This window comes from Saccopteryx bilineata, chromosome 4 (genome assembly GCF_036850765.1).
Source record: "Saccopteryx bilineata isolate mSacBil1 chromosome 4, mSacBil1_pri_phased_curated, whole genome shotgun sequence".
Lineage (NCBI taxonomy): Eukaryota > Metazoa > Chordata > Mammalia > Chiroptera > Emballonuridae > Saccopteryx > Saccopteryx bilineata.
This window is the reverse complement of record NC_089493.1, coordinates 89,227,460-89,240,495: the sequence shown is the minus strand read 5'-3', so window position 1 is coordinate 89,240,495 and position 13,036 is coordinate 89,227,460. Positions and strand designations below refer to the sequence as shown.

At 40.0% G+C, this 13,036-nt stretch overlaps 1 protein-coding gene across 1 annotated transcript; it reads left to right on the top strand.

Annotated features, from left to right (window-relative positions):
* The first annotated feature begins 744 nt into the window (after nucleotides 1–744).
* Nucleotides 745–12,759, top strand: EMC7 (ER membrane protein complex subunit 7). The gene is made up of 5 exons (XM_066277227.1): nucleotides 745–1,042; nucleotides 4,913–5,032; nucleotides 8,050–8,188; nucleotides 9,486–9,566; nucleotides 12,550–12,759. Exons 1-5 carry the CDS (start codon nucleotides 810–812, stop codon nucleotides 12,700–12,702), a joined length of 726 nt encoding a protein of 241 aa, XP_066133324.1. The 5' UTR covers nucleotides 745–809; the 3' UTR covers nucleotides 12,703–12,759.
* Nucleotides 12,760–13,036: the final 277 nt, after the last annotated feature.

The following is a 13,036-nucleotide window of genomic DNA, read 5'->3' as shown; positions in this document are numbered from 1 at the left end:
AATTTTGTATCATTTTAGAAAGGTGAAATTTTATTTCATACTTTAGCACCGTTTTGAGGAAGTCGTGGGGAGGGCTGTAGCACATGATAATCTTTTTTACAGCAGAGCTGCTCTTTCCATAGATCAAATGTGAAGAAATGGCTATCCTCAAAAGACAGGGAATGTACCCCTAAAAGGCAGTTGCTGATGGCCAGGAGGATGAAGTACCTGACCCCTCCCCTCCACCCGGCTGGGGCTCAGAATACTTGGTTCTGGTATCTCTCTCTCGCTTCTATTTTTGTTAGCGTCCCGGGAGAGGCTAACTCTAAGAGTGTACAGGGGAAAATAACTATTTTCTCTGTAGAGACATTATCTCCTTAGAACACCCAAACGGGGGCCTTTTCATCTCATACGTCTTGGGGAATCTCCAGACGTTCTTCTAAACGTTTTCTTCTGGATCTCTGTCTCCCAAGCCTTAGCCTCACTTGTAGACAGGACTGCAGATCCTCCTCCCTCTGTCTTACTATTTTTCACTCCGGTGAGGTCCTCGACCTCGGTGGTTACTACAGCAACATACAACGCTTTCATTTTGTGGGCGGCCCTTTCCACTGGACGTGATTCTCAGACCGCCTTCCAGGTCCACAGCACTGGATACAGCCGCCTGGTTTCCACCTCGCAAATCGATTGGCCAAAGATTGTTTTTCTCCCAATGCTCGCGCCAGAACCCGGCGCGCAGTGATGACATCACTAGAGGCGACGGCGGCGCAGCAGCCGCCTGGGAGGCGGGGAGGGCTTCCGGGCTGCCGGTCCGACCCCTCGGAGTTGCTGTCATGGCGGCCGCTCTGTGGGGCATCTGCTCCGTCCTTCTGCTGCTGCTAGCAAGGAAAGCCCAGGGCTCGGAGGTCCCCGGGGCTTCTGCCGAAGGGTCGGGAGGGGTAGGGGCCGGCCTAGGAGATCGCTTCAAGATTGAGGGCCGTGCGGTTGTTCCCGGAGTGAAGCCTCAAGACTGGATCTCCGCGGCCCGAGTGCTGGTAGACGGAGAAGAGCACGTCGGCTTCCTGAAGTGAGCAGCCTGAGGGCCGCGGGGGAACGGCTAGGATGGAAGGCGGAGGGAGAGTGCCCCCAGCAGAGCCAAGTGACAAGACCTGACGGCGTCGCTGTGGGAGCGTGAGGGCGGGCGCCGCCAGCCGTCTGTGCCGAACGGGCGGGCGGGCGCTTTCCGCTTCCCAGGCCCAAACCTCGGAAATGAGGGCGGCCGGTGCTCGCCCCAAGGGCGGGGCAGTGCGTCAGGTCTCCTCACCTCCATTTTGATGTACGGGGACCACCACTCCGGGGCCCTGCGGACGGATGGATCCCGTACTTGTCCCTTGCCGAATTCTTTCCTTTGCATCTCATCTGGTTTCCCTGGAATCTGGCCGTTTTAAGCATTCATTTCCGTCTTTGTGTAACTTGATGTTGTGTGGAAAGATGCTGAAGGAGTGGGAATTAGGAAAACCCAAAGAGTTTCTAGTGACGACATAGACTGGGAGGCTTATGATGCTGCTAAAATGAATAGGCCCTGAAGTCCCTGATCAACGCACTTTATTTTTCTTTATTATTATTATTTTTGTACTTTTCTGAAGCTGGAAACGGGGAGAGACAGACAGACTCCCGCACGCGCCAGACCAGGATCCTCCCGGCACGCCCACCAGGGGCGACGCTCTGCCCCTTTACGGGCGTCGCTCTATTGCGACCAGAGCCAGTCTAGCGCCTGGGGCAGAGGCCAAGGAGCCATCCCCAGCGCCCGGGCCATCTTTGCTCCAATGGAGCCTCGGCTGCGGGAGGGGAAGAGAGAGACAGAGAGGAAGGAGGGGGTGGGGGTGGAGAAGCAAATGGGCGCTTCCCCTATGTGCCCTGGCTGGGAATCGAACTCGGGTCCCCCGCACGCCAGGCCCATGCTCCACCGCTGAGCCAACCGGCCAGGGCCGCACTTTATTTTTCTACACTTGACTTTATCAAGGGATTTGCAACATCACACTTAGTATTTATGTGAGATGAAGGTTTTGGTGCATTGCTTGCAAGCTTCTGTCTTCTCTAGCTATTAGTAGAAATGAGATTTCAATTTATATTAAAAGACGTGGTGAATTAGTATTCTCGTTTTGTGGCTGACTGCTTTTCGAATGAATGTACAAGTGGGATGTTTTGAATCTTTCAACCCCCGCTTGAAAAGTGAAACTGAACTGAAAAAATATTTTGGAAGGGAAGAGTTTCTCTGGTGGATTAATACACCCGCAAGCGGTATCTGAAAACAAGACCACTTATATGTGGACATCTAATTCTAAATTTGGTTTGCAACTATTCAGAGCCTCCAGATGTATTTGAATGAGAATTTCAACCTCAGATTAATAAATAACGACAAAAAGCTTACAACCATTATTTTAATGCTATTTGTCATTAAAGACCTGGTATTAGGGCATTCTTTAGGTTTACCCCAATTAATGATGTTTTAACGATAAAGCTTTCATTAAGCTTTGCCAGATTAGCCTTATTTCACCATTTGGCCTCTCTTTTCTGCTGTATACATTTCTGCCCCAGCCGCGTAGCTCGGTTATTAAAACATCGTCCTGATAACCAAGGTTGCAGGTTCAGTCCCTCCCTGGTTAGGGCACATGTAAGAATCAACTAAGGAGTGCATCATAAATAAGTGGAACAACAAATCAGTGTTCCTCCCTCCCTCCCTCCCTCCCTCTGTCTTTCTCTCCCTGTCCCCCTTCTCTCTCTCCCTAAAATAAAAATATTAAAAAGCATTTATTTTTATTTTTAAAAATATCTAAGTAATAGTGTATTGAATAAAATATAAGTAATTAAAGTAGACATAACACCCCTTAACATTTTATTGTATCTTTTCCAGCTTTTTGGAATCATATGACCTATATTTTTAATAGTAAAGTATTATACACTTTGTAACCTGCTTTTTTTCCTTTTGGCTTACTATTTTGTGAGCAGCTCCTGATACCATTTGATTAAGGATTAATATAAGGAGTTTATCCTGGCAAAATTGTTGGAAGAGGGATAGATAATTTGCCTTTTACCCATTATATATAACTAGCATGCATTTTTTTTTTTTTTTTTTTACACAGGGACAGAGAGAGAGAGTCAGAGGGACAGACAGACAGGAACAGAGAGAGATGAGAAGCATCAATCATCAGTTTTTCGTTGCGACCCCTTAGTTGTTCATTGATTGCTTTCTCATATGTGCCTTGACCGTGGGCCTTCAGCAGATCGAGTAACCCCTTGCTCGAGCCAGCAGCCTTGGGTCCAAGCTGGTGAGCTTTTTGCTTAAGCCAGATGATCCCGCTCTCAAGCTGGCGACCTCGGGGACGCGAACCTGGGTCCTTCACATCCCAGTCCGACGCTCTATCCACTGCGCCACCGCCTGGTCAGGCTTAGCATGCAATTTTGGTTTCAATTTATGCTTATTGGTAGTTGCTTGGGACTTGGTTAATAGAGATGAAGGGAGTTTGGGCTGAGGCCCATGCTACTTGTTTTTATCACTATATATATGAACCATAATTTAAGCATTTGTCTGCTTTTGGACATTTAGGTAGTTTTCAAGTTTTGACATACGTAAATTATGTACTGCACTTTTTTTTTTTGTGTGTATTTTTCTGAAGCTGGAGACGGGGAGAGACAGTCAGACTCCCGCATGCGCCCCACCGGGATCCACCCCGCTCGCCCACCAGGGGGCGACGCTCTGCCCATCCAGGGCAGCGCTATGTTGCGACCAGAGCCACTCTAGCGCCTGAGGCAGAGGCCAAGGAGCCATCCCCAGCGCCCGGGCCATCTTTGCTCCAATGGAGGGGAAGAGAGAGACAGAGAGGAAGGAGAGGGGGAGGGGTGGAGAAGCAGATGGGCACTTCTCCTGTGTGCCCTGGTGGGGAATCGAACCGGACTTCTGCATGCCAGGTTGACGCTCTACCACTGAGCCAACCAGCCAGGGCCTGTACTGTACTTTTATGAATTTTTTTATTAAGGAGAATTACAGGCATAAACTAAAATAAACAGACTAGCTTAATCCTTAGGTAGCCATCACAATCTGTTTTACTTCATGTCTCTACACCTCAATTATTTTTCTAAACTATTTAAATACGATCCTGAAGATGATATGGTTTTATTCATAAAAACATACAATACCATTATTGATTCAACAAAATTAATAATACTGTAATGTAACATCTAGTAATTACCAGTTCATTTTATGTTCCTCACTTATCTTAAAAATAGTTTTTGCAAACTATTCTTTCAAACCATGATCCATTAAGGCCTATATATTGTAGAGTACAGTTTTAAAGAAGCCAAGTTTTAAAATTTTATTATAAAATTTGTGTTATCTTTGTGTGTGTGTGTGTGTGTGAGAGAGAGACAGACAGACAGACAGGAAGGGGGAGAGATGAGAAGCATCAACTTGAAGTTGTGGCACCTTAGTTGTTCATTGATTACTTCTCATGCGAGCATTGACTTGGGAGCTCCAGTGGCACCAGTGACCCCTTGCTCAAGCCAGCGACCATGGGATCATGTTGATGATGATCCCATGCTCAAGCTGGTGAGCCTGCGCTCAAGCCAGATGAGCCCGTGCTCAAGCCAGTGACCTCAGCGTCTCAAACCTGGGTCCCAGGTCGACGCTCTGTTCACTGTGCTGCCACCAGTCAGGCAAGAAGTACTTTCTGTGTCCAGGTTCCCTGCTACTGTGGAATGTCTGGAGTATTTTCAGAACCCATTCAATATAATTATGGAAGCTGAAATATGGGACAACTCTTCCTAGTTTTTTATTTTTTTCCCCTAATTGCTATGAATGTCATTCTTGGAGGAGTTGATTTGGAGGTGAACAGATGATCTAAAACATAAGAATAAGCTATTGGTCAGAAGTGACTAAATATGACTTTCATTTTTCCAGGACAGATGGGAGTTTTGTGGTTCATGATATACCCTCTGGATCTTATGTAGTGGAAGTTATATCTCCTGCTTACCGGTTTGATCCCATCCGAGTGGATATTACTTCAAAAGGAAAAATGAGGTGGGAGCAACTCATATAATTTTTACTGAAGTTTGTGCTATCAAATACCTTGTTATATATTACTTTTAGAATTTATAGTTAAGATTGAAAATTTTCTTATTTGAACTACAGGTATTTCTTAAAACATTTAAAATGTCCTTATATTTTAATCTGAGGACTGATAATATTGTAAAGTTGAACTTCCTCTGCTCTGGCTTAAAATTTATTTTAAAGCTCCTAATACGATAATATAGAGAAGAGGTAAGATTACTTAATATACAATCAAAAGCACTATGAAAGTTATTGAAATTAATTAAAGTTGGAAATAATTTAACTTTTCTAAGTTGGAAATGTTATTCACCTGTTTTCATCAGGATATTTTGATAATACCTCTTAGTACCTATTTGATAGTATGTTGATCTAGAAATTTCTATAGTTCTTCCTTTTTGGAATATTTAATGTGCAATGGAAATTTAGTATTTTTGGGGAAAATAATAAATTACATTGTAGAGTTTATCTCAAAGTGAAGATGGTGATAAGAAAAAGGAAATCTCAGCAAATCACAGAATTAGAGCCTGGCAGACTAGGAAGACATTGTAGAATTTCCAAGTAGATGGACATGTGATTTGAATCTGAGGTGAAAGATTTTTTGACTAATCCAGGCTGTGAGTATGGAATACCACAAACACATTTCAGTTGGAATCAGTTTTGTAGATGTCCACAGTGTTCAGTTTCAACCTTCTTTTAAAACTCTCAATTTATGTATTTGTTTATTTTATTATTGTCTGCTGCCAGTAGTATTCTTTTAGGTCTAATCTCACCAGGAAATATTGATATATGAAGCAGTTTTGTATATTTATGTTTGTCTAGCTTTATTGAGGTATAATTAACAAGTATGAAATAGTTTTTAAAAGTAATGTCTCTTCTTTGTTTGAACTACCACAAAATTACCCCATGTTGCTGTAATAAAGCACTAGTCATACAATGGCAAAATAACTTTGGGGCTAGAGGAGTTGTGTTTGAATTCTGACATTTTCAGTGTGTGCCAAGCCTATTCAGGTTGGTTTGTAGATACCCCAAATTAAGCTGGCATAACAAGAGATATGTTCACTTAGTACCATAATACTTACAGTTTAGTGTTTACTCCTAAAAGGTTTTTTTTTTAATATGGGAAGTTCTTAAAGTGTATTATGTAAATATGCTATAATTCAAATAAAGTAACACATAGAGCTGTCTTATCCTTTATATCAGCTGCATATTAGTCCAGTGATGGATTTGCCATCATTTTTATAACCAGCTCCTACTGATGGACATGTTAGATTTTCTTTTTCCTCTGTTAACATGTATAGTGAATAGAGGCAGTATTCTGTAGTAATTTAGTTCTTAATGTTGTCATGAAACCAATACCATGATGTTACTAAAAATATATTCCTTAGAAAAAAATTACTTTCCCTTCTTTTTGAAATTTCATTCTTGTCTTATTCTACTTTGTCCAAATTCTTTTTTTTTTTTTTTTAGCAAGAGAGAGAAACAGACAGATAGGAAGGGAGAGAGAAGAGAAGTATTAAATCATAGTTGCGGCTCTTTAGTTGTTCTTTGATTGCTTCTCATACCTGCCTTAATGGGCGACTCCAGCAGAGCCAGAGACCCTTTGCTCAAGCCAGTGACCTTGGGCTCAAGCCAGCAACCATGGGGTTATGTCTGTGATCCTACACTCAAGCTGGTGAACCTGTACTCAAGCCAGATTACTCCACACTCAAGCTGATGACCTTAGGGTTTCAAACCTGGGACCTTAGCATCCCAGGTCAACGCTCTATCCACTGAAACACCACCTGGTCAGGCATGTCCAAATTCCAATCATATATCTTACTATTGACTCTTTAAAGCAAGAGTGAAGCTTGAATTGAAACTAATACTTCACAAATATGTTTATAAGTAATCTTTGATGAAATAAATGGATTGCTTCAAAGTGCATGAACTTCATGAGGTATCAACTTTCTTATGTCTTTTTAGAGCCATATGGATTCTATTTTTAATGTACTGGTAAAATTCTAGTATGTAAATTTAACCTTAGAGGACTTATCATGACTTTTTAAAATCCTTTTTTTAATAAATTATTTTTATTTATTGATTGAGAGAGAGCAAGAGAGAAGGGAGAGAGAGAGGAAGGAGAAAAAAGAGAGAGAGATTGATTGAATGGTTGTTTCACCGAGTCATGCATTCATTGGTTGTTTGTTGTATACGTACTGACCATAAATTGAACCGTGGCGTATTGGGAGGACATGCTAACCAAACAAGCTACCCGGCCAAGGCCTTATCATGACTTTCTATACATTTTGAATTTCAAACTTAGAGTTGGGGTGGGGGCTTATGTAGATTAATATATACATTATATACAGGTTAAAATATTTTAAATTATAAACACAATACTGGAGGGAATGAAAGTTGTTAAAAGGGGATACTTGCCTATTAAAAACTAATTTATTTTATTTTTACTCTGTTTGAATTTTGAATTTGCAAATAGAGGTATTTTTAGTCTAAGCAAATAGAAGTATTTTTCTAAAGAAAAAGTTTCATTTGCTTTTTTAGCTTGGTAAAAAAGCTTTAGTATTTAAGGACTGGTTGCAGCAGTGGGATTCATATTCTCAGATCCATTCCTGATGATTGGATGCCTGAAGCATAGGTAAAAACAACAACAACAAAGACTGTTATCATTTTAATAACGGGGTGGGACCGAGTAGAGAACAAAGTGGAATTCACATAAGAGCCTGATATTCTTGACAAATGTTTTATAAGCATGCTTGGTAAGTTAGTTTCAAATGTATGTGGGACTTTCATTTCTGAGGTTTTGGCAGAATGTAAAACCTTAGAAATGCTGGATAAAATATGTATGGTTATTTCTTTTAAATGTGTAGCTTGATTCTAAGTCTTATGTTTTCTCTCTCTATTTTACTAAATATTTTAGACATACGGGTAAAGCTACTTTAGCAATGTTTTTAGTAGAACTACTGATGCTTTTTTTTATGTTGCTTTATCAGAGCAAGATATGTAAATTATATCAAAACATCAGAAGTGGTCAGACTGCCCTATCCTCTCCAAATGAAATCTTCAGGTCCACCTTCTTACTTTATTAAAAGAGAATCATGGGGTTGGACAGACTTTCTGATGAACCCAATGGTATGTATCAGGCTACAATAAAGTATCTTTACTAATCTCTAATTTTCTTCTACTCAGTTGAAAACTTTTAACCCTGGTGAGATAGAAAGTTGAAGTCAGATTGTTGGGTGAAAGGATAATTGTGAATGATTTGTGGATTTCAGGAAAATAGTGGCCTAGGAATATGTAATGAAAAGAATACAGTGAGAATTGCTTGGTAGATTTGGCGTTGAAATGTGTGACAAAAATTGGATAAATATTTAGTTATTTCTGATCAAATGTTTTAAAATTCAGATGGAGTAAGAATATGTGGTAGGTCACGTTGAGCTGTTTCCTCTTTTGTACTACTGAATGTTAGTCTGTTGGTGGGCGTGCCATCATTTATTAACCAGCTCTTTATTAATGGCAAAAGTAAGGTTTTTTCCCTCCTTTTCTTTGGCATGAGTAGTGAGCAGAGACCTTATTCTGTAGTAATGTGATGCTTTCCACTAATTAAAAAAACACTGATAGAACACATTGTTTAGAAACAAATGGACTTTTTTTTTGCTGCTTTTGAAAGTTCAATTATTATGTTAGAATTGTCTTAAATTTTGAGCATATTCCTTGCTGATAGCTCTTTGGATCACAAATAGGAATGTTTGGGGCTGTGCATCCTAGAGAGGAATAAGTTAGTACCTAGAATCTTTTATCAGTGATAAAGAAGCAGAAGGGTAGAGTGAATGGGAGAAATCAGCAACGAGACTTCAAAACTTACTGAGAAATATCTTCTATGTTCTCATTTCTGAAATTCTATGGAAGCATAGTCAATTCTGTAAGCTACTAGGTCATCTTTTGAATTTACCTGCTGAAATACATAGTTGCCGAGTATTATATTGCAGGCTCTAGAGGATGTACCTTTATGAAAGGTATAATGTACTGTTTTCTCCAAGAACGCAGTCATCTGGAAAGAGCAGTCCAGCTGGCTATCAGGATCACTGATTCCAATGCCAGACTGCAGGTTGAAGAGAGTGAATAGATGTTTGCACACTATTCATGTTAAATAGAAGTGTAAACTGCAAAATAGTGAGTGGCAAAAATATAAAGTGAGGTGTCTATAAAGTCCAAACAGACACAGACAAGGGTTTTATATTCTACAAGTCAGACATTAAGGAGCACCTTGCTATCAACAGGGCTGGTTCAATAGAATTGAGGTGGTTGCTGCTAGTTTTACTCTATTTACAACATTTAAATCCTTAATTTTATCATTGGTTGTTAGGTGCAGATTTTGTTCTACGGTTAAGTGGAAAGAAACATTTTCTAAAATTCTTTTATCCCACAGGTAATGATGATGGTTCTTCCATTGTTGATATTTGTACTTCTTCCCAAAGTGGTCAACACAAGTGATCCTGACATGAGACGGGTAAGATGATTGCCCAGCTGTGGGTTTTTGAATCATGTTCTGATGCTGGTCTATTTATTGTGCATGGATGGCTTGGGTCTTTCAGCTTTATCCTAATTCTCAAGCCAAATTCATCTAGAGGTTGTATTATGTTCCTGGCATTTAGTCTTTTCCATTGGACCAGATAAACTCAGTTCTGCCTGCTAAAAGGCTGGATCTCTTCATGTAGCTAAAATCTTCTTAGTACTAGGCTCTTTGTGCCTCACTTATTAAATAGTTGAAATGCATAATAATGGTACATCTAACCCAAATATTTTGCAAAATATTAGCTTCCTATAATCTATTTTCACTTTTCAGAACTCTTCAGAGTACATATTTAGTTTATGTGTTCAGACACAGGAAAGACATTTGAATTAGACCTAGAGAGAAAAATACAGTAGTGGCTTTCAGACTTTGTACCACAAAACTGTACTGGCTTGGCAAGGGGGAGAGGAGTTGCCAAGTAGGATGCTTCAAATTTAGTGCCACTGTGTCTCTTAAGTATTGACTTCCATATAAAATCTTCAGTGTTTTAAAAACCATTGTCCATTCTTCCATGCAAAACCATCAATAAGTACCTTCTTAGTTCCAAGTTTTTCCATTATAATTAATGTACTGATGTGTTGACATCTTAGACATTGCTGAAAAACATTTACTAATCAATTTCTAGGTTCTGGGTATGGAGGAATATGCCAATGAATTATTATATCCCTGTTGTCAGCAAGCTCATACTCTCAGGAGTGTGTGTGTATGTGTGCGTGTGCGCACATGTTTTAAATAGGAAAATAAGATAAAATAAAATAATGTTTGCAGAGCTAGTAGAAGATTAAGTTCTATAGAAGATGACACATTTTATTTTAAGCTGGAATGGCAGAAAAAGCTTTATGGAAAAAAAGCTTTATGATGTTTCATATTTTATTGCTAAATTTTCGCATGTCTGCTTCAGTGTTGGCCAGAAAGTATATATTCTATGCAATTCTTTTTGTGTGTGTGTGTGTGACAGACAGAGAGAGGAACAGATAGGGCAGACAGATAGGAAGGGAGAGAGATGAGAAGCATCAACTCTTTTTTGTGGCACCTTAGTTGTTTATCGATTGCTTTCTCATATGTGCCCTGACCAGGAGTCTATAGCAGAGCTAGTGACCCCTCGCTCAAGCCAGCGACCTTGGGTTCAAGCTAGTGAGCCTTGCTCAAACCAGATGAGCACATGCTCAAGCCGGCGACCTCAGAGTTTCGAACCTGTGTCCTCCACATCCCAGTCCGATGCTCTATCCACTGTGCCACCGCCTGGTCAGGCTTCTATTCAGTTCTTATATCTATTAAGCCAATTAACTCTCTGTGGCATCAACAAAAGGCAGTATCAGAAGTCATATCAAATTAAAAGTTCATTACTTGCCAAGCGCTTCACATATGGTAAGCAGTACAAGAAGTTATTCATTCAAGAGCTTCAGAACTGAACAGGTTAAAAAAGAGTTGATATATTTTTTCAGGGACTTAAGACCTATTACCATATACATTTAATTCTTTTAAAAATTTTTTTAGTTGACCTGCAACACTGAGGTTGCCAGTTTGAAAGTCTGGGCTTGCTTGGTCAAGGCACATACAGGAAGCAGCCACTACAAGTTGATGCTTCCCACTTCTCCACCCTTTCTTTCCCTCCCTCCTTCCTTCCTTCCCTCCCTCTCTCCCTCCCTCCCTCCCTCCCTCCCTCCCTCCCTCCCTCCCTCCCTCCCTCTCTCCCTCTCCCTCTTCCCTTCCTCCCTCCCTCCTCCAGCTCTCCTTCTCTCCCCTCCCTCTTTCTCCCTCCCTATCTCTCTCCCTCTCCCCCTCTCAAATCAATAAATAAAATCACAAGAAAAAGTTACAAGAAAAAAATTTTTATTTGTTAATTTTAGAGAGAGAGAGGAAGGGGGAGAGAGAAACATTGATTTGTTCTATTTGTTTATGCATTCATTCGTTGATTCTTGCATGTGCCCTAACTGGGTGGTCAAACCCACAACCTTGGTTTATCGGGATAGTGCTCTAAAGAACTGAGCTACCTGGCCAGGGTGTAATTCTTGATTATTAGGGCATGTTAACATATTTGATTTATATTTATAATGTTTCTTTTCCTTATTTGTAAAAGTACTTTCTCCTTGAAAACCCATGTATAAATTCTACCTTTGGGGAGAAAGCCCAAGCTAATACCCAAATAGTCTTCAATTTTTAGTGATAAATAATCTAGTGTTTGATATTTTTTTCATGTCTGAACTAATACAATTTTAAATTGACTTTTGGAATGTCACATAAAATTCAAATGCCACAGATATTGCATTAATATTATTGAAAATGGAGCAGTGCTTAATGGATTCTTTGCCCTATAAAGTGGAGAACAAAATAAAAGTACCAGATCTTACTCTGTCCTGCCAGTAAGTTGTTTGTAACATTTGTGTTGCTGGCTTTGGATGCTGTAATTGAAGTCTCCAAAACTATGCAGCACAGATTTATTACTAAGGGCCTTAGGAATCACATATTAGAAATACTGCTGTTATCTTCCAAATTACTTTGATACCTTGATAATTAAAGATTGATATTGTGGTTATATGCATTAAAGAAAGCATGAGTTTAAAAAACACTCGTCAGAACAATAAGAAAGCATTTTAATCCGAAAACAAAATGAGATGGCAGGAAAATGATCACATATGTCCATTATCAAAGGAAATGCCTTTTATAAAAACATAAGATCAGTCAAACCCTAGGCAAGCATTTATTGGGCATTTACCACGGATCAAAATGCTTAATTATATAAAGGAGGTAAGATACATGGCTTCTGAAGTGGTATTGGGTATGAATTTGCATCACTGCTTAGAACCAGTGCCTTTCACTTGTTCCACTTCTCTCCTTCTTCCTTAATGGAAATATTAGTCATTCAGTGGCCTGAAAGATCTTTGTGCCTTTCATGTCATTATGCTTTGTCTTTCTGCAGGAGATGGAACAGTCAATGAATATGCTGAATTCCAACCATGAATTGCCTGATGTTTCTGAGTTTATGACAAGACTCTTCTCTTCAAAATCATCTGGCAAGTCTAGCAGCAGCAGCAGTAAAACAGGCAAAAGTGGGGCCGGTAAAAGGAGGTAGTTGGGTGGTCCAGAGCTGGCATTTGCACAAACATGGCGACACCGGGTGGCATTCAAGTCTTGAGGAAAAATTGTGTGAAGCAACTACTGTAAACTTGAGTCATCCTTAAAGTTGATCTCTTGTAACTGTTGTATGTGATAACTCTTCAGTACATGCTTTGAACTCGGTACACAAGAAAACCCAGCTTTCATCCTTTGTGTGAGGTCAATATTGATGTCACTGAATTAATAATTACAGTGTACTATAGTAAATGACATGAATAAATTATATGAAGTACTATACATTATGTATATTAAAATGTCTTAACCCAGAGATAAAGTTTCTTGTCATTTTT